Source organism: Chiloscyllium plagiosum, unplaced genomic scaffold, assembly GCF_037043375.1.
Source record: "Chiloscyllium plagiosum isolate Xiang-an unplaced genomic scaffold, Cpla_swu_hap1 HiC_scaffold_21, whole genome shotgun sequence".
NCBI lineage: Eukaryota > Metazoa > Chordata > Chondrichthyes > Orectolobiformes > Hemiscylliidae > Chiloscyllium > Chiloscyllium plagiosum.
The window spans coordinates 10,334,265-10,357,148 of NW_028270159.1; the positions used below are offsets into that span (position 1 = coordinate 10,334,265).

Sequence of the window (22,884 nt, forward strand, 5' to 3'; positions counted from 1 at the left end):
CGCGAATCTGTCGGCCAGGAGGATGGCCTTGTTGGGGGGGGGGGGAATAGAGTGGGGTAAAGAGGGAGTTTGAGACAGCTGTGGTATGAGAGGGTTGGGAGGAAGTGGAGAGTGGGGGATGAGAGACAGAGTTGAGGAGGGATTGAGCAGGAGGCAGGAAGTTGGGACCTTCTCTCTCCCCTCTCTTTGGAAAAGTCGGTGACAGTCCAACCGGATTTACTGGTCAGGAAGTGAAGTGTAACTTTCGTTTTCTCTTTCTGATCTATAGCTGCGCCTATTTTAGGAAGCGGACATTGCTCGGGTCTGAGGAGTTTTGCTTGTTCAGGGAATTTTTGACCTGGCCTGAGCGGGGCCAGCAGTTTGAGAAAGTTTACTCTGGCAGTGTTATCTGTCCCGCTTCGAGTTTTCCAGGTGAGCTTTGCAAAAGGCCGAACTTCGGAGGAACAGTCTTGAAGTACGGAGAGTTAAAGGTAATACTTTGAATTCTTATAATATTGTTGCAAATGTAACGTGGACTTTTATGTACAGTACCATCTTTTGACATATACTCAGTATTGAAGTGTTGCATTTATATAGCGCCTTCCAGTAAGTTTCAAAACATAGTCACTGCTGTTGGGGGTTGGGGGGGGGATGCATCCTTGAACAACAACTAGCCACAAAACGACACGACCAGCTATCCTTAGATTAGATTACATTACAGTGTGGAAACAGGCCCTTCGGCCCAACAAGTCCACACCGACCCGCCGAAGCGCAACCCACCCATACCCCTGCATTTACTCCTTACCGAACACTACGGGCAATTTAGCATGGCCAATTCACCTGACCTGCACATCTTTGGACAGTGGGGGTAAACCGGAGCACCCGGAGGAAACCCACGCAGACACGGGTAGAACGTGCAAACTCCACACAGTCAGTCGCCTGAGGCGGGAACTCAACCCGGGTCTCAGACGCTGTGAGGCAGCAGTGCTAACCACTGTGCCACCGTGCCGCCCACGCTACCTTAGTAGCCTGAGGCGGGAACTGAACCCGGGTCTCAGACGCTGTGAGGCAGCAGTGCTAACCACTGTGCCACCGTGCCGCCCACGCTACCTTAGTAGCCTGAGGCGGGAACTGAACCCGGGTCTCAGACGCTGTGAGGCAGCAGTGCTAACCACTGTGCCACCGTGCCGCCCACGCTACCTTAGTAGCCACACACGCAGGTGACAAGCAACATGAGTTCGACTGGGACAACACTATTATTATAGGACAAGCCAAACAGAGAACAGCCAGGGAATTCCTAGAGGCATGGCACTCATCCACAGATTCAATCAATAATCACATCGACCTGGACCCAATATACCAACCACTGCAACGGACAGCTGGAACAGACAATCGGAAGCGGCAGAGACAAACCACTATAAATGCCGGAGGAAACATCACAGAAGCTCTTCACAGGAGGCTCCCAAGCACTGAGGATGTCACCTAGACGGGACGAAACGTCTGCAACACAAATTCCCTGCTCGGCGAACAGAACCACAACAACTTGGCTAATGTTCTTCCTGAAGAAGGGCTCATGCCCGAAACGTCGATTCTCCTGCTCCTTGGATGCTGCCTGACCTGCTGCGCTTTTCCAGCAACACATTTTCAGCTCTAATGTTCTGAGGACCTGCGTTCAAATCCCACAATGGCAGGTGGTGGAACTTGAATTCAATAAGCATCTGGAATTAAGAGTTGAACAATGACCATGAAGTGATTGTTGGAAAACCCCATCTGGTTTACTAATGCCTTTTAGGGGTGGAAATTTGCCATTCTTGCCTGGTCTGACTTGCATGTGACTCCAGATCCACAATTGCTCTCTGGGCAATGGATAATAAATGCTGGTTTAGCTAGAGATGCCCACATCCTGTGAGTAGATAAAAGAAAAGCAAGCCACGTAAAGTACTGACTAGATTTGTTTGTGGGATCAATATGCCAATCCCTGAGCTGTGAAGCAGCAGTGCTAACCACTGAGCTACTGTGCCACCCTATCATTCTATCATCCACTTCAAATCTAATTGGGAGCTTTTCCATCTGCCCAGTGTGGCCTTGGTTGACAGTGTCTCATTTGACAGTGCGACATTCCCTCAGTGTCTGCACTGCAGCACCAGCCTCGATTCTGTAGTCAATTGTCAGAAGGGGAGGCAATGACCTCGTGATATTATTGCTGCACTGTTAATCCAGAGACCCAGATAATATTCTGGGGATCCAGGTTCAAATCCTGCCACAGCAGATGGTGAAACTTGAATTCAATAAAATATCTGGAATTAAAAATCTAATGATGACCATGAATTGACTGTCGGAAAACCCCATCTGATTCACTAATGTCCTTTAGGGAAGGAAACTACCATCCTTACCCTGGTCTGGCCTTCATGTGACTCCAGATACACAGTAATGTGGTTGACTGTTAACTGCCCCCTGGGCAACTAGGGATAGGCAATAAATGTTACCTAGCCAGTGATGCCCTCACCCCATGAATGAAATAAATAAAGAAGAGGGACTGAACCTGTGGGTGTCTGCCCCCATTGACATGTTTCATGTATCACTAGGAGAAACCAAACAATAGATTTGTCTTTTACAGCCAATTGTTGTGCAAGTCTTCAGCAGTTTGTTTTATGGGCTTTTGTGACACAGCGGTCATCTCTCTACCTCTGAGCCCAGAAGCTCAGGTTCAAGTCCCAACTGCTTTAACATTGTGTCATAAAATGTCATGGTAGCTCAGCGGTTAGCACTACTGCCTCACAGCTTCAGGGACCTGGGTTCAATCCAAGCCTTGTGTGATTGTCTGTGGGGAGTTTGTATATTCTCCCAAGTCTATGTAGGTTTGCTCTTGGTGCTCTGGTTCCCTCTCACAGTCCATATGCAGGTTAGATGAATTGGCCATGGGAAATGCAGGATTTCAAGAGATAGGGTGAGTCTGGGTGGGCTGCTCATTGGAGAGTCGTTCAGAACTTCCTGGGTTTGAATGGACTGTTTCCACACTGTAGGGATTTAATGATCTCTGAACAGATTGATTAGGAAAATATCTGTGATTGACTTATTGGCAGATTACCAATGGAGACGTCAGGTTTTAAGAATCTTACTGATTTCATTGAAGAGGTTTCAGAAAAAAATAGGTGCGGTTCATCAACTAATAAGATGCAAATTACTATGGATGCTAGAAATCTGAATTAAATATTGGGTCATAGGGATGTACAGCACAGAAACAGACCCTTCCATCCAACTCATCCATGCTGACCAGATATCAGAAATTAATCTAGTCCCATTTACCAGCATTTGGCCCATATCACTCTAAAGCCTTCCTATTCATATACCTTTAAAGTGCTGCTACTATACCAAGCTCCACCACCTCCTCTGGCAGCTCATCATGACTGTTCTTCAGATTTCTCTTCACAGATGCTGCCATACCAGCCGAATTTTCTCCAGCATTCTCTGAGTTTGTTAATGTATTAGATACGTCATGTTTACAGGTTTGAAAAGATACCATACCTAAGACTTATCACTAAAATCAGAGAATGGAAGTCAGAAAGCTAGCTAGAAACAGACTGGATGGGGGCTATTACTGACTGGCATAAGTGCTGTTCCTCAGGAATCAGTACTAAGGTGACTGTCAGTTGGCTTAGTTGTTTGGATGGTGATGAAGAGTGACGCTAATTGTGTGGGTTCAATTCCCACGCCAGCTGAAGAACTCTCCTCACTCTCTCCCCTTGTCTGAGGAGTAGTAACCCTCAGATTAAAGTAGTTACATCTCTTTAATGACAGAAAAGCCCTCTAATCTGGTAGGATTATGATGACTGTCCCTCTTTATTCACAATTTGCATCTAAGAATTAGGAATGTGGAATCAGACCTATGCGTGGTGGGGTTGATAGGGATATTTTTCCCGGGAAGTAGATTTGGAAGCGGAGAGGGTGAAGTTGGGAAAATTAGAACAAAGGAAGTAAGATGATAATGCAGATCTGTTTCCAACTTCTGGTTTTCTTGGAGGTGGCTTGTATAAGTGGACAGCAACACAGTTGGCAACCAGCGAAGGAGGTCAGTTGAGTTATTAATGGGAGAAAGTTTAGCAGTAATATCAGTACTGCACAGTGTCTGCAATCCAGTGGGTTCATACACAACACAGGGTTGAAACAAGATGAAAATAAATTGCAATGTGTACATCAAAGGACAGTGACCAGAGTGCAAGCATGCTTCCTGTCCTCAGCCTTCTCTTGTATCCAACATGTCACTGGATTAGTAATCCAGACACCCAGGTTAACACCTTAGAAACATAGATTCAAATCCCACTGGTGGAATTTGACTTTAACTAAAATTGATCAATTTAAGTATGGAATTGAAAACTAATCTCAGTAATGACATAACAAAACTATTATTGTAAAAGCCCATCTCATTCACTAATGCATTTTAACGAGGTAAATCTGCTCATGGTGCCCATCAAAAGACCAAGGTGGGAATGTCCAGCTCATTCTGTGATCAAACACAATGGCATTAATAAAATGTCTGAGTGGGGATTTAATTGACAAATGACTTCCCAAATAGCTGATGATGGAATTAAAGAAAACATCTATCCGAATTTGTCAATGACAGGAAGATAAGTATCGTTCTAAGCAATGTAGGTGAAAGTGCAAAATTACAAACAGAAATTGATAAAATGATAAATGGGTAAAACTATGGCAAATGCATTTTAGTGTCAGCAAATGTGATGTCGTCCACTTGAAACCTGTGAGGAGGGCAGGGTACTTTCTAAATGATGAGAAACTAGAAGTGACTTGTATCCAAGTCTGTGGATCATTAGGATGTTGCAAATGCGTACAGAAGATAACCAAAAGGTCTAATGGAATGATTTCTTTTTAATCTTATAGCATTAGAAAAAAGAAGATAGAAGTTGTACTTCAATTATACAAAGGCTTGGTTAGACCAGATTGGAATATTCAGCCACTTAGGAAGACTATATATTAGCCATGGAGGTGGTGAGGCATAGATTTACCAGAATGTCACCTTTAATCCAATGGTTAAATTTCGAGGAAAGAGAATACTAGGGTTCATTCCTTGGAATTTAGAGTTAATTGCTTGGTGGTATAGACTTTGATTATTCTGGAATAAAGAAACATAAGTTTTTCTCTTCCACTCATTTGGACAGACACAAGAATGCTAATTTTCAAAGGGAACAACAATTTACACTGCTTGAGAAACAAGTTGCTGATTAGTTGACAAGTGGACTCTGGTTGGTCAAGGCATTGCCACGGACAGTGTTCTGTGTACGAACATTGGCCAACCCTAATGCCACCATTCTCAGTCCTGACATGTGCCCAGTCTACCTCAAATTACCCTGGAGGAATAATGTGTCTCAAAACATCGAACAAGCTGAGGCCAGCTGTTTTACACTGCTTCTTTCACTAGCAATACGAATTGTGTTCTCCATCAGCAGGATGTTGCTGTTAAGTCATCAACATGTTCTTTCTATCATACAAATGAGTAATATGACATATGAATACCAATGCCAGTGTGATGCCAGGTATGTAGGCTGTACGTCCTAATGACTGGTTACTTTTTAACAATCAGCATGTCCACTTGGCTGTTCTCAACAAACAGAATACTGACCATACTCAACCAACCTATGTTTGCAAAATTCAGAACATAGTGTTCAACATTAGGTGTGATTTCATGATAAGGCAGCACTTAATTAACAATGCTGACTGTACTGAGCATTACATCAACAAACAATTTAAGATTTTTTAATATCTAGAAGTCAGTTTAAGAATATAAGTAGGATTTGCAATGTGGTCACCTATGCTTGCCAGAAACTATATATATTTATAGGCAGGGTTTAGTTCTCTATGTGGTGAAATGGGTACATGAATAGGAAGGGTTTAGAGGCATTTGGGCCAAGTGCTGGCAAATGGGACGAGATTACTTTAGGATATGAGTTGGACCAAAGGGTCTGTTTCCGTGCTGTACAACTCTATGACTCTGTGACACTATGAAAGGAATTTGTACAGGCATTGGTCGTTTTCAATTAGAGAAGAGCTGGAGGGATAGTGTTTAATATTGCATTCCCTTGCGTGGCAAAACCGCAACCAGAGTTCAGTTGCTAACCAATCAGCATTTTGTTCCTCATATGGTATAAATTGTTATACAGTTTGAAGTTTGTGATGTGGAGGTGCCAGTGTTGGACTGGGGTGTACAAACTTAAAAATCACACAATATCAGGTTATAGTCCAACAGGTTTAATCGGAAGAACTAGCTTTTGAAGCGCTGCTTCTTAATCAGGTGGTTGTGGAGCAGAATCATAAGATGCAGACTTTATAGCAACAGGATTGCACTGTCATGGAATGTAATATTAAACAAATTTAGCTTAAGTCTTTCATCTTTTAGAATGATCATGTTAGTTTTGGGTTTATGTCCCCGAGATGTTCTCTGAAGCTTTCTGCAAGTAAGCGTCCTGTGTCCATAATGTAGAGGAGACCACATTGGGAGCAACAGGAATGCTTCAGAGAACATCTTCAGGACACATGTACAAAACAGCCCCACCAACCCCATGGCCAAGTACTTTAACTCCCCCTCCCACTCCGCCAAGGACATGCAGGTCCTGGGCCTCCTCTACCCCAAATCCTTACCACCCATAACGTGGAGGAAGAACGCCTCATCTTCTGCCTTGGGACGCTCCAGCCACACAGGATCAATGTGGATTTCACCAGTTTCCTCATTTTCCCCCCCCCCCCCAACCTTCCAACTCAGCACTGTCCTCTTGACCTGTCTATCTTCCTCTCCACCTATCCGCTCTACCCCCCTCTCTGACCGATCACCTTCACCCCCTACCTTCATTTACCAATTGCATTACCAGCTGCCTTAGCCCCAGCCCCACCCCTCTCCCATTTATCTCTCAGCCCCTTTGGACCACCCCCTCATTCCTGATGAAGAGCTTAAGTTTGAAACGTTGACTCCTGCTCCTCAGGTGCTGCCTGACCGGCTGTGCTTTTCCAGCACCACACTGTTTGACTATTGAATGAGCTGCCAGTGGAAGTGGTTGAGGTGAGTACATTAACAACATTTAAAAGGCATTTGGACAAATACATGTATAGGAAAGGATTAGAAAGATATGGGCCAAGTGCAGAGAAATGGGCTTAGCGTGGATAGACAGTTTGGTTGGCATGGACCATGTGGGCCTAAGGGCCTGTTTCTGTGCTGTAGGACTCTGACTCTTACCTGGACTGCATACATGTGACTCCAAAGCAATGTAATTGGCTCTAAACTGCCCTCTGGGCAATAACTGCTGGGTGAGCCAGCAATACCCAAAACATAGAACAAAGAAAATTTCAGTTTATTAAGGCTGTGACTAAGCATTTCAAACTGTCTTAATTGTTTTTCAGTCATTCAGATGAGAATAGAACGTTGCAGGAGCAGACCTACCAGACATGGCAAGCCAACACGTCCCCTTGGTTATTATAAGTGTCACAGTATGCGTACTGGGATTGCTACTGAACAAGTACATTAATTACACCAAATGCGAGGACTGTGACGACAATTGGATAGCACTGGATATAAAAGGTCAAGCTTTCATATCTAAGGACTGATAACTTAAAATGCTTCTAACTGTGTGCTTTATTCTGATATTGTTGTGTTAGCCCTTTCAGTGGCAGTCTATTATAACATGATTAAGTGTACTGCAGATTTGTTTATAGGGTTGGGAACTTTGGCCATTTTGTGTTTTGTTATGAAATGTAACATGCCGAAGCATCTTGGGACATTTGACTTTGTTAGAAGTTAAAAATCACACAGCACCACGTTATAGTGCAACAGTTTTATTTGAAAATACAAGCTTTTTCAGCGCTCCAAAAGCTTGTACTTTCAAACAAACCTGTTGGGCTATAACCTGGTGTTGTGTGATTTTTAACTTTGTCCACCCCAGTCCAACATCAGCTCCTCCACATCTTTGTTACATGTGTGAAAGAAGGTGATAAAGGCAGCTATTGTTACAGACACAAAATTCACCTTTGACAATTGCTACATTAAGCACAGCTAACTACAATTCAAGCTTCAAGAAAGTACCTCAGAAACATGCCCTGAGATTCCTGACCTAACTATACTTTGTTTAATACCACTGCATTCTTCGTAGAATTGTAAAAGGTTTATGAACCAGAAAGAGGCCACTTCGCCCATCTTGCCTGTGACTGCTGAAAAACAAGACATGTTAAGCAGCCTAATCACACTTTCCAGCATTTCGTCTTGGAAGTTATGGAACTTCAGGTTCAAATCTAGACACCTTTAAAGGAGCCGAGGGTTTCTGCCTTCACTCCATTTTCAGACATTGCATTCCAAACTCCTACCACAGTCTGGGTATAAATCTGTACCTCATCTCCTCACTAATCTACCAATCACTTTGAATCATTGTCCCCTATTTACTGATCTTCTTGCTTAGCTAAATAAGCCTTTTCCATTCCCTCTATCCAGGCTTCTCTCGATTTTGTGCATCTCAATCAAATTTCCCCACAGTTTCCTCTGTACAGGAACAACCCCAGCCTATCCAGTCTTCCTTCATAGTTGCAATTTTCCAAACCTGACAACATCTTTATAAATTGCCTTGTTACCCTCTCAAGTACATAGAGTCACACAGCTGGGAAACAGACCCTTTGGTCCAACCAGTCCGTGCCGAACATAATCCCAAACTAAACTGAATCTACCTGCCTGCTCCTAGTCCATATCCCTCCAAACCTTTCCTATTCATGTATCCATCCAAATGTTTTTTAAATGTTGTAATTGTACTGACATCCAATTACAATTCTTGCTACAGCTTCAGTGAGAATACTCCTAAACTGCCATTGTATGGACAAGTGATAATGACTCAATCTTTCTTGGCATGTTATTGATTTTTATAGCTCAAATCTTACTGTTAGTTGCTGGAGAACACAGTTTGTACTCACAGTGCTAAGACTGCAAACGATTACGTCGGATATATTGCACAGAGTAGGCCATTCAGCTTAACCAGTCTATACTTTGTGTGTCAATATTTCCTCATTTCACTACAAAGAGATCTGACTCGAAGTTTTAGACTCTGACCCCTCCTTATCCAAGATCCCAATCCCCTGTCCAAACCAGTGGAAATAGCAGTTTTCTTATTGACCCGATCTGTTTCCTTTAACACCTCATGAACTTTGTTCAAATCTCCCCTTAACCTTCTAAATTCTATGGAACGTGAGCCTGGATTGTGATCTTGTTGTAATCTAACTATTGGTAAATTATCCACATATGAATCCATTAAAAGTGTTGTTTTCAATGGTCTGTAATGTCGCGTTATCATTGTCAATGGATTAATCTACAGCCATTGGAATGTAATCAGCAACAGTTTAATTTGTGGCACTGTTGGTAGCAGACTGACATTCAAGATAGATGGTTGTAGATCAAGGCTCCCCAAAGGAGAGGTCAGGACCCGAAATGGGGTCATGAGCTGAAATTTTGGGATTAAGAGCTCTAAGGTATCAATGGCCATCGTGAATTTCTGACCAAGTTATAACAACGCTTCACCTCTGATGTAAATGCAGCTCTTTGTCCCTCAATTCTCACTGAGGGGTTGCAACAATTTTCGAAAGTCAATTTGGGATCATGATGGGAAAAAGTTTGAGAAGTACAGTATTAGATTGAGATCGGACTGCAGAAACCTGGAGATAGAAATTTAGGCTGAAGCCCTAAATGCAGTATGGAGGGAATGCTGTACCTTCAAAGAAGCCATCTTGTAAATACAGGACATTAAGTTGAGGCACAACCTGCCCTCTCAGGTGGATGTGAAAAATGGCATGGCACGATTTTCAAGAGGGGAGCATTCCCCCTGTCCTCAACCAGCATCAATCACCCTCACTCATAGACTCCCTCCAGAGTGGAAGCAGGCCATTTGGCCCACCAAGTCCCCAATGATCCTCCAACGTGCATCCCACCCAGACCTCCCTTATCTATGTAGCCCTGCATTTCCCCTGGCTAATCCACTTAGCCTACACATCCTGTGAACTATAGGCAATTTAGCATAGCCAATCCACCTAACCTGCACATCTTTGGACTGTGGGAGGAAATGAGAGCATGCAGAGGAAACCCACGCAGGTATGGGGAAAATGTGCAAACTCCACACAGACAGTCACCTGAGGCTGGAATCAAACCTGGGTCTCTGGCACTGTGAGGCAGCAGAGCTAACCACTGAGCCATCATGCTGTCCAGTCATTGCCATTTAATATACAGATTAGAACTCGAGAGTGTAGTGCTGGAAAAGCACAGCAGGTCAGGCAGCATCTGAAGAGAATTGATGCTTCTGGCGTAAGCCCTTCATTCTGATGAAGGGCTTATACCCGAAACGTCAATTCTTCTGCTCCTCGGATGCTGCCTGACCTGCTGTGGTTTTCCAGCACCACACTCTTGACTCTGATCTTCAGCACCTGGAGTCCTCACTTTCTCCCCAGCTTAGTAGAATGGTTTCACAGTGCAGCGTATGAGAGCTTGCTGCTGGCAAAGTGGTGCCTATATTAAAACTGCACATTTACTTCAAAATGACTTTGTTGGCCAGGGGTCATATGAAATGCTGTATGCTTCAAAAATGCTTTTCCTTTTTTAACAGGACTGTTTTTTGCTGTTCTTTAATGTAGGTTTAGAGGAGGATTTCACGAACAAGCTGTTTGGACAGCACATTGCAAGTGAAGTGATCATCAAAGCACTTAAAGGTTCTTCAAGTAACCCTAATTCCCAGAAACCCCTGACCATGTCTCTACATGGTTACAGCGGCACTGGAAAGAACTTTGTTAGTCGACTAATAGCACAGAACCTTTACAGAAAAGGACTAGACAGCAAGTATGTCCATATGTTTGTGTCAACACTCCATTTTCCTCACGTTCAGTTCATTGACAAGTATCAGGTAATCCCTTCATTATAATTATAGACAACAAGAACTTTACAATAAATTTGTGGTATTATCAACTTATGGATACATCAAAGTCCTGATTTATATTTAGTTGTTAAGGCTGCATAAATCTCAAGTTTGTTGTGTTTTCTTTTATCACGGGACCTCGAGAATATTCACTACTTGTTGGTTAATTTTTCCTTCACTGCTGTTGGACCAAAATTCTGGAACTCCCTCTCTAACAGATCTCTGAACATAAGAAAGAAAAGTCACCAGGACATAGGAATTGGAGTAGGCCATTTGGCTCCTCAAACCTGTTGTGCCTTTCATGGTCAAGATTATGGCTCACCTGCCTGAGGACTAACTCCTCTTTTGTGTAGCTCATCATAGTCCTCAACTCTCTGATGTTTAAAAAGAAATCCACCTCCTCCTTAAATATTTTCAGTGACATAGACTCCACAACTCTCTGAGATAGGTAATTCAAGGCATTCACTACCATCTGGGAGAATTCCTTTGCAATTCAATTTTAAATGAATGTCCCCTTATTCTGTATCTCTGTCCCCTTTTTTGAGATGTCCCCTTTTTTGAGATATCCCCATCAGCAGAAACATCTCCTCAACATCCGTTCTGTCAAGCACCCTCAGAGACTTGCATGTTTCAGTAAGACCATCCCTCATTTTTCTGAACGCTAATGAATAAAGGCCTAACCTGTTTTAGCCATTTATGATAAGTGAACCCCTCTCGCCCACCCTCTGACGACCCCTTCTCACGCCTCCAACACACCCCATCCACCTGGACACCCCGTGCTGGCCTCCTACCTGCCCTCGACCTCTTCATAGGCAACTGCCGCCGCGATATTAACCGCCACCTGAACTCCCCCACCCCTCTCACCCACTCCAACCTCTCACCCTCGGAACGCGCAGCCCTCCACTCCCTCCGTTGAAACCCCAACCTCACTATCAAACCAGCAGACAAGGGAGGCGCAGTAGTAGTTTGGCGCACCGACCTTTACACCGCTGAGGCCAAACGCCAGCTCGCAGATACCTCCTCCTACTGCCCCCTTGACCATGACCCCACCCCCACCACCAAACCATCATCTCCCAGACCATCCATAACCTCATCACCTCGGGGGATTTCCCATCCACTGCCTCCAACCTCATAGTCCCACAACCCCGCACCGCCCGCTTCTACCTCCTGCCCAAAATCCACAAACCTGACTGCCCCGGCCGACCCATTGTCTCCGCCTGCTCCTGCCCCACCGAACTCATCTCCGCATACCTCGACACGGTCCTGTCCCCCTTAGTCCAAGAACTCCCCACCTACGTTCGGGACACCACCCATGCCCTCCACCTCCTCCATGATTTTCGCTTCCCCGGTCCCCAACGCCTTATCTTCACCATGGACATCCAGTCCCTGTACACCTCCATCCCCCATCACGAAGGACTCAAAGCCCTCCGCTTCTTCCTTTCCCGCCGTACCAACCAGTACCCTTCCACTGACACCCTCCTTCGACTGACTGAACTGGTCCTCACCCTGAACAACTTCTCTTTCCAATCCTCCCACTTCCTCCAAACGAAAGGAGTAGCCATGGGCACCCGCATGGGCCCCAGCTATGCCTGCCTCTTCGTAGGATATGTGGAACAGTCCATCTTCCGCAACTACACTGGCCCCACCCCCCACCTTTTCCTCCGCTACATCGATGACTGTATCGGCGCCGCCTCGTGCTCCCACGAGGAGGTTGAACAGTTCATCCACTTCACCAACACCTTCCACCCCGACCTCAAATTCACCTGGACAGTCTCAGATTCCTCCCTCCCCTTCCTCGACCTTTCTATTTCTATCTCAGGCGACCGAATCAACACGGACATCTACTACAAACCGACCGACTCCCACAGCTACCTGGACTACACCTCCTCCCACCCTGCCCCCTGTAAAAACGCCATCCCATTCTCCCAATTCCTTCGTCTTCGCCGCATCTGCTCCCAGGAGGACCAGTTCCAAAAACGTACAACCCAGATGGCCTCTTTCTTCAAGGACCGCAATTTCTCCCCCGACGTGGTCGACGATGCCCTCCACCGCATCTCTTCCACTTCCCGCTCCTCCGCCCTTGAGCCCCGCCCCTCCAACCGCCACCAGGACAGAACCCCACTGGTCCTCACCTACCACCCCACCAATCTCCATGTACAGCACATCATCCGCCGTCATTTCCGCCACCTCCAAACTGACCCCACCACCAAGGATATATTTCCCTCCCCTCCCCTATCAGCATTCCTTAAAGACCACTCCCTCCGTGACTCCCTCGTCAGATCCACACCCCCCACCAACCCAACCTTCACTCCCGGCACCTTCCCCTGCAACCGCAGAGGTCCAAGACCTGCGCCCACATCTCCCCCCTCACCTCCCTCCAAGGCCCCAAAGGAAACTTCCATATCTGCCACAGATTCACCTGCATCTCCACACACATCATCTATTGCATCCTCTGCACCCGATGTGGCCTCCTCTATATTGGGGAGACAGGCCGCCTACTTGCGGAGCGTTTCAGAGAACACCTCTGGGACACCCGGACCAACCAACCCAACCACGCTGTGGCTCAACACTTCAACTCCCCCTCCCACTCCACTAAGGATATGCAGATCTTTGGACTCCTCCGTCGCCAGACCACAACAACACGACGGTTGGAGGAAGAGCGCCTCATCTTCCGCCTAGGAACCCTCCAACCACAAGGGATGAACTCGGATTTCACCAGTTTCCTCATTTCCCCTCCCCCACCTTGTCTCAGTCAAATCCATCAAACTCAGCACCGCCTTCCTAACCTGCAATCTTCTTCCTGACCTCTCTGCCCCCACCCCAGTCTGACCTATCACCCTCACCTTGACCTCTTTCCACCTATCGCATTTCCGACGCCCCTCCCCCAAGTCCCTCCTCCCTACCTTTTATCTTAGCCTGCTGGACAAACTTTCCTCATTCCTGAAGAAGGGCTTATGCCCGAAGCGTCGATTCTCCTGTTCCCTGGATGCTGCCTGACCTGCTGCGCTTTTCCAGCAACACATTTTCAGCTCTGATCTCCAGCATCTGCAGACCTCACTTTCTTCCCAAAAATCAGCCTAGTGAATTTCTTTTGAGCTCTCTCCAATGTCAATACACCTTTCTTAAATACAGGGACCAAAGCTCCAGGAGACAGTAAGGACTGCAGATGCTGGAAGCCAGAGCTAATAGATGTGAAGCTAGAAAAGCACAGCAGGTCAGACAGCGTCCGAGGAGTAGGAATGTCAACGTTTCTGGCCAAAACCCTTCCTAAGGACATTGGCCCAAAACATTGACTTCCCTGTTCCTTGGATGCTGTTCAGACTACAGGTTCAGCCTCGCCAACATGCTATATAGTTGTAACACAATTTCCTTATTTTAAACTCCAACCCTCTAGCTTAATTACTGGCTGCACTTGCATGTTAACCTTTTGTGCTTCATACGTAATTATACCCAAAACCCTCTGTGCTGGAGTTTTTCTCCATTTCAATGATAGTTTGCCTTTGACTCTTCCTACATCATCTCACACTTTCCTATATTAATTTCCTATATTAAATCATTAACATAAATAGAATTGGGGTCATGGGGATGATACATGTGGCACTCCACTAGTTATATTTTGATCATGGCTGCTCTATCACTGGAATTCCACTTTCTTGGACCGTCCCTATACCCCTTTATACCCTTCAGGTTTAAAAATGTATTGACTTTCTGTTTTCAATATATTCAAAAAAAAAATGGGAAGGCAATGGCACAATGATACTGTTACCAGATTCGTAATCCATAGCGCTAGACTAATGTTTTGCTGAACAAAAGCAAAATATGGCAGATGCTGGAGATCTGAAATTAAAACTCAGCAGGTTTGACCACAACTGTGGAGAAACAGAGGTAATGTTTTGAGTCTGATATGACTGTTCTTTGGTTCCAAAGAAGAGTCATTGTACCAACTCATTTTCTCTCCACTGCCGGACCTGCTGAATTTCTACAATACTACGTTTTTATTATTAGTGTTCTGGGGACAGTGTTTGAACCCCACCATGGAAGATGTTGAAATTAAAACTGAATAAAAATTTGGAATAAAAAGTTCATCTAATATTGACCATACAACCATTGTTCATTGTCACTGGATCACTAATGTCCTTAAGGGAAAGAAATTTGCTAGCCTTACCTGGCGTGTGACTCCAAAACTACAGCAAGGTAGTTGGCTCTTAAATGCTCTCTGAAATGGCTAGCAAGCCAGTGTTCAAAGGATAAATGCCATCCCAGCCAGCAACGCCAACATGCCATGAACAAACAAATAAGAAATCCATGCTATCCATGGTAAAAAAAGAATTCTGAAGATCACAGCCCTTCTGGTGAAAGTTTTCATCTCGGTCCTAAATGCTGATTTCGTCCTAAGACTGTGACCTTGTGCTCTAAGTTCCCTAACCAGAGGGGAAAACACTCTCACAGTGATTATTATTATTTTAATTTATTTTTAAAGGAACCAACGACATCAAATAAGTGGATGTAAATTTTTTTTTAATGTAGAGGTGAAGCAAGCATCCTATGATGGGCAATTTGTTTTTCATTGTACAGAGTGACTTACGGAGGTGGATTCATGGAAATGTTTCACAATGTGCCAGATCAATGTTTATTTTTGATGAAATGGACAAAATGCATCCAGGTCTCATTAATGCAATCAAACCTTTCCTGGACTACAGCAGTGATGTTGACAAAGTGGATTACAGAAAAGCAATATTCATCTTCTTAAGGTAAGGACTGGAATGGAAATAAATTTGGTAGGGTTCCCACTTGTGATCAAACAGGGGAGAGTCATGATATTTCTAAGAGTTTGATACCATTTGACAATTCTCTAACCTATCAACCAACTCTAACCAATGGAATTGGGTGCAATGCTGGTTTTATACTCTGGCTTAACTTGCTATCGAAGTCAGTTGAGTACAATATTGAGCAGGGGTAAAGCTGATATTCCATCCAATCCCCTGGGATTCCTGTCCAACAAGCGAGGCTGAAATTGTCCATTGTAATACATTCCACAACAAAATTAAATGTAAACATTTTGCAACGAAGCAGAAGAAACCCTGAATGACATTTGTTTTTTTTTAAAATCTGAATAGCAATACTGGTGGTGACAAGATAAGTGAATTTACCCTAAACATTTTGATGAATGGAAAGGAAAGGGAGAGCATTAAGCTGAGTCAGCTAGAAGAGGAACTCTCCTTGACAGTCTTCAACAATAGCAACAGTAAGTTCACGTCACTCACAAGTGGAGAATAAAATAGTGAACAAAAATTGTGATCGGCAAAATATATTCTGTCTGTTTCACAGTTCCTCCCCATGACCGGTCTATTTTTGAACAACTGTGTACATTGTTATGATCCCAGCTGATAGTACTAGTGAATGATGTTTTCAGATCCCGGAATTAAACCTGGCTTGATAGATAATTGGTTTATTTTAGTTTGTGGTCGTCAGTCACTGAAACATAGTCACATGAGGCTGTACAGTTTCTTTAACAACATAAACTTATTGTGCAAAAGGTGAAAATAAAGACGAGATAGAGAACATGGTTAGAGAAATGTTCAAACATTCAGCAAAACAGAGTTTCAACCTCTTTCCCAACACCATCACTTCAGAGTGATTTGAATCCAGAGAAATTATATCATTCTCCCCAGATTCTCTCCTGTGAACTGTGGGATATTTTCACATGAATGTTTGCAAAACTGAGAGACTTTCACAGCTTCTAATAGCCTACAGTTTTCTAACCAAACACTCTTGGTCTGAAAGTTGCACAAATTAAACTTTTTTACCATAAGCCCATAAGAAATAGGAACTGGAGTAAACCATTGGGTCTTTCAAGCCTGTTCCACCATTCAATAGTATCATGGCTGATCTGATATTCCTCACATCCACTACCTGCATTTTCCCCTTAATCTTTCATTCTCCTATTGATAAGAATCTATCTCAGCCTTAAACTTGCAAATGATTCTGTCCCCACAGCTCATTGTGGCAAGGAGTTCCAAAACCTCTGTACCTTCTGAGAGAAGAAATTCCTCTTCATCTTAGTCTTAAATTGGAGCCCCTCACATCTGAGACTACGCCCTCTGGTCTGAGACTCTCCCTTAGATGAAGCATCCTCTCAGCATGTACCTGCCAAGTCCTTTGAGCATCTGATATGTTTCAATGAGATCACCTCTCATGCTTCCATACTCCAAGAGAGTACAGTCCCAACCTGTTTACCCTTCACTCATAAAACAATCCCGCAATATTGTGGATTATCCTTGTGAACCTTTTCAGAACTGCCTCCAATGAAGTGATATCTTTCCTTAAATGAGGGAACCTAAACTGCATAAAGGTATTGTAGATGTTGTCTCCCCAGCACCTTGTACAGTTGCAGTAAGCCTTCCCTACTCTCATACTCCAACTCTCTTGAAATAACGGCCAACATTTCATGAGCCTTGCTGGTTACCTGTATGCTAGCTTTCTGTGTTTTATGCACAAGTACTCCCGAGTTCCTCTGTGTTGCAGCCTTCTGCAGTTTTTCTTAATTTAAATAATGTTGTTCTTTTGTTCTCCCTTCCACAATGAACAACTTTGTATTTTGCCACATTATCCTCCATTTACCAACTTTTTGGCCATTTACTTAACCTGCCAGTATCTCTCTGTAAATTATTTGTATCCATCTCGCAACTCTGCCTTTTCACCTATTTTCATATCATCTCCAAATTTATTAATGTGTATTGTGAACAGTTGTGGTCTCAGTACCGATTTCTGTGGAACCCCACTGGTTACAGGCTCCCAATTTGAAAAAGAACCTCTTATCCCCACTCGCTGTTTCCTGCCCATTAGCCAATTCTCTATCTATGCCAATATATTACCTTCAACACCATGGGCTATGGACTGTTATGACTTAACCATCTGTGAGGTACCTTGTTGAATTCCTTTTGAAAGTCCAAATATGACACATCTACTGGTTCCCCTCTATTCATTCTGGTTGAGACTTTCTTGAAAATCTTGAATAAATTAATCAGACATGATTTACCTTTTATGTGGCCATGCTAACTCTACACAATTATATTATGGTTTTCCAAATGTGCTGCTTCTTCAAATGTGCTGCTTCTTCAGTAATTGATTCCAACATTTTTTTTCAACAATAGATCATCGGCTAATCACCCATAGTTACCTGCTTTTTGCCTCCCTCCCTTTCTGAATATGAGAGTCATACTGGCAGTTTTCCAATTTCTGATGTTAACTCATTCCTTCAACTGCTCTGAATATCTCATTTCTGAGACAGGGATTATGCTGTTTCTCAACACCCTCTGATTTCCTACAAACTGCCCTGACAATTCTCAATTTCAGTTTTCTAAACCAAAAATCAATGCATGATTATTATAACCTGAAAACAAGTTAATAACCTTCATTGTTTATGCCTGTGATAAACAACAAGTTGTATCCAATTTTCCGTTAGCACTCTTTGGTTTTACTATCATTTGCTCTTTGATACATCCTGGATTATGTCACTGTTTTAGAAGAACTGATCTATTTTTCTTTTTAAGCTCTTCAGCACCCATATGCTGCTATTAAAATCTAAAATAATTATAAATCACACATTTTTCATCACAATATCTTCGATATTGTTTTTGTTTCTCTACATTTATAAGTAGAGCTATAGAATACAAAATTATGATGTCATGAACGTTTACAAAGCAATGGTTCAGTGTCATCTGGAGTGCTAATTTCTACTTTAAGCAAAAGATTCTTTAGGAAGGACGTAAAGGCATTAGAAAGGGTATAGAAAAGATTGACAAGAATGATTCCTTGTATTATGATCCCACCTAATGGTAATATTGGACAGGAATATAATCTGCCTTGATCGATCATCTGTTTAATTTTTGCAGTTGATTACATGTAGTCAGTCTTTTAAACACATTCACACAAGACTGCAGATATTCTTTTACAATAGAACACAAGTTTATTACACAAAATAAGAAAAAAATCAAAACCACTTACAGATAGAAAATCTTAACACAAATATCAAAAGCAAAGTTTCAACCAGTTTGGCAAAGTGCTCCAATACAGAGACTCAATCCCAAGAGATAACACTCATGTCTCAGTCTTTTAAATCTTATTTAATTGACTTTCCACAGTTGCTTTCTCTTGGACTGCTGAGACAGTTTTATGATTCCTTTCTGAATCAGTGAATGCATACTTCTCATAATTCTGATGACTTGAACATTTTCACTTTTAAAAACTTGAAGGCTTCTATCCAAACTTTTGTGGCATGGAGGATCTACAGACTAGAAACCGCTAATGCAGAAGTGACTAATTCTCCTGAACTGAACTGAAAATGTTGGTTAACCTGTTGGGCCAAAAACAAACTTACTTTCTGAACTATACTCCAGGATTCTTCAGATCTGAAAACATGAACCTTTTGTTGTGAATTGGAAATGAAACTAATTACCTTAATGAGTATACTCCTTCTGTCATAAACTCAACTGTATAAATATTTTATTGGTTAACACTGCAGGGAAGATGCAGTTGGCTTAGGTCATATGCTTTAACTCACTGTCCTCAAATGACCTCCTGGCACTTTTTAAAAATATTACCTTCGCATGACTAACTAAAACCCAGCTGCCTCTATTTCTTTTTGAAAAATTCAAATGATGAAAACAATAACATTTGTTTATCACACATGGACCAGGAATTTTATTAAATGGATAGACTGGTGAAGTTACGGCCATTCCCTTCAGAGATGATTAAGAGGTTCGACAGAGCTACTCAATTATGAGAAATCTGCATAGAGTAGATCAGAAGGAACTGTTTCTGTTGACCAAAGAGTCAAGGGCAGAGGACACCCAATTCAAAAATCTTTTCATTTCAACTAGCAAATGGTTAAGATCTGCAATGCACTGCCTAAGATTCTGATGAAGACCAACTCAAGCGTGACTTTCAAAACAAAAGTGAATAATTTTCTGACAAGAAGAGCATTGCACGGCTACGTGGAAAAGGCTAGCAAGTTGGGTTACTCTTAAAGAGAACCAACATGTTTTCCTTACATTTTCAAAGGACGGCAAGACCAGCATTTGTTACCCATGGCATACACCAGGGTTTGAATGGTTGCCTTCTGTACTGTGTTTTATAATTCTATATTAAAAATTGAAAGGACTACGAAAAGAAAAAGGCAAAGCTAATGACCTCAAGAACACCTTTTAATAAGAAAACTCAAAGAGTTAGTACTATATCTTTTCTCTGCTGCCATTTCATCAAATTCAACCAAGACAGATTAGACAAATTAAGATTGTTTTCATTTGAATGATATTTGCAAAATATTAAAGAGGAAAGGGTAGATTCAGAGGTTCCATTTCCACCAGTTGGAGATTCTGAGTAGCAGTCTTTGCCTAATAATGAATGCCAGAGCTTTTATAGTGAAATTAGCAAATACTTCCAAATGCAAAGGTTGGTTGAAATTTTGGTCTCTCTACCACAAATTGCACTTACTGCTGGATAAAATGTTAATATTACTTTTTATGATTGGTTGGTGCTTATTAGCCAAGGGAATTAAGGACATTGGGCAAAGGTGGGTTTGTGGAGCTAGGTTGCAGTTGAGCCTTCTACCATTGGATGGTAGGTTGGAGGAGCTAAATGGTGTCCTGCTATCCTTTATTAGGTGCAGTTTCTCCATCTCTGTTAAAGTTCTGACTATGCCTCAGTCTGCCATCTGTATATCTGTGCTGAAAGCTTTGATTCACCTTGTTCAGCAATGCAAGGGGGAGGTGAGGGGGAGTAAGAACATTCCTAAGCTTTTAAATCTGTGCCAAACACAACAGCTTTGAAGAATGCCAGCCAATTCTTTTCACTTATAAAATTTATAAATAAGCTTTTTTTCAGCCAGTGCTCATGGATGTATTGCAATTTGAGTGACAGGTGAGCCATATGTGAAATGATTGAGTCTACTGTGATCCAGCAAGTTGATCTATGACCAGCTGAACCATAATGGTTTCAATCTCTAGTTTGATAACAAGGACCAAGGTTGTGTTGAGTTCATTAAGGGGATTTCTATGACTGATGTGTGTGCATTGTAGTCTTTGGAAATAAGAATCATGCTTGCTCATGGCAAGATCCTGAACGTGGAGTTTATTAACACAGAGGCAGTTGTGCTGCAGCCACCACCTGGTTCTGGTTGACCAGGAAACTCTCTCCTGCTCTCTCTGCCTAGCAGAGGTGTATTGAAAGGACTTGTAGGATCTGTTTGGCTGCATTATGAAACACCTTCCGTGGCCATCAGGCCCTAAGTGGGAGAAGGTCGGAGTGTTTGGCCTAGAGTTTGGGATACGCCACAAGACTTTAACTGGTCTCAGTGCTAACAAAGGGCAAACCATCTCTTGTGCTTCTTTTTCTGGTCACTGACTTGTGACTCCTTCTTAAACTTCTCATTCGTAGCGATGGGAAAGGTTGCTAACTTTAAGTGCCAAAAGGCTAGATCAAAGGTTATCAATCCAACACCTACTATCTAAGGGGATGTAACGGCCTAATGGTATTATTGCTAGACTATTAATCCATATAGAGGTCACCACCAGACGCCTGTAGGAAGAACGCCTCATCTTCCGCCTCGGAACACTTCAACCCCAGGGCATCAATGTGGACTTCAACAGTTTCCTCATTTCCCCTTCCCCTACCTCACCCTAGTTCCAAACTTCCAGCTCAGCACTGTCCCCATGATTTGTCCGGACTTGTCCTACCTGCCTACCTCCTTTTCCACCTATCCACTCCACCCTCTCCTCCCTGACCTATCACCTTCATCCCCTCCCCCCACTCACCTATTGTACTCTATGCTACTTTCTCCCCACTCCCACCCTCCTCTAGCTTATCTCTCCTCACTTCAGGCTCTCTGCCTTTATTCCTGATGAAGGGCTTTTGCCCGAAATGTCGATTTCGCTGCTCCTTAGATGCTGCCTGAACTCTTCCAGCACCATTAATCCAGATATTAATCCATAGACCCAGGCGATATTCTGGGGACCTGGTTTAAATCCCACTATAGCAGATTGTAGAATCTGAATTCAATAAAAGATCTGGAATTAAGTGTCTAATGATGACCATGAAACCATTGCTGATTGTCAGGAAAAACCTGGGTTTGTCTTTATGAAAGTTCTTTGGTAAAGGAAACTGCCACCTTTACTCAGTCTGGCCGACATGTGACTCCAGATCCATAACAATTTGACTCTTAACTTCCCTCTGGGAAATTAGGAATGGGAAAAAATGCTGGCTTGGCCAGCGAAACCAACATCCTGTGAATGAATTTTTAAAAATAATCTCATCCCCTGACTCCCCAAAGCCTGTCCACCTTCTACAAGACACAACTCACGAGTGTGATGGAATACTCTCCACTTGCCTGGATGGGTGCAGCTCCAACAATATTCAGGAAGTGTGATGTATCCAAGTCAAAGCGGTCTGTTTGATTGGAACCACATCCACAAACATTCAGTCACTCCACCTCCAACACTCTGTAGCAACAATGTGTACCATCTTCAAAATGTACTGCAGAAGTTCACCAAGGCTCTTTCAACAGCACCTTCCAAACCTACAACTGCTTCCATCTAGAGAGCTAAGGGTGGCAGATGCAATGGGCCACCACTACCTGAAAATATCCCTCCAAGCCACTCACCATTCTGACTTGAAAATATATCACTGTCTCTTCAGTGTTGCTGGGTCAAAATTCTGGAATCCCCTCCCTAACTGTATAGTGGGTGTACCTACACAACACAAACTCCAGCGGCTCAAGAAGAAAGCCTATCTCAGCCTTCTCAAAAGCAGCAGAGGATGGTCAATAAGTGGTGGCCCAGCCCACATCCAGTGACTGAACAGAAATTTTTTTTAAACAAGCCTCAAGTGGCCAATGACCATTAGGATAATGAGTTTGGGGAGAGGGGCGATGAACATCAGAGTCATGCCTACATGAGAGAAATTAGCACTG

General features: G+C 43.2%; 1 protein-coding gene across 1 annotated transcript in view; it reads left to right on the forward strand.

Annotated features, from left to right (window-relative positions):
* LOC122564963 (torsin-1A-like) overlaps positions 1-22,884 on the forward strand; it is a 26,356-nt gene continuing 3,472 nt past the window's right edge. The window contains exons 1-5 of the mRNA XM_043720521.2: positions 1-470; positions 7,384-7,561; positions 10,639-10,904; positions 15,492-15,667; positions 16,034-16,161. Coding sequence (XP_043576456.2) covers positions 7,429-7,561; positions 10,639-10,904; positions 15,492-15,667; positions 16,034-16,161 — 703 coding nt within the window. The 5' untranslated portion in view covers positions 1-470; positions 7,384-7,428. The remainder of the gene's footprint in view (positions 471-7,383; positions 7,562-10,638; positions 10,905-15,491; positions 15,668-16,033; positions 16,162-22,884) is intronic.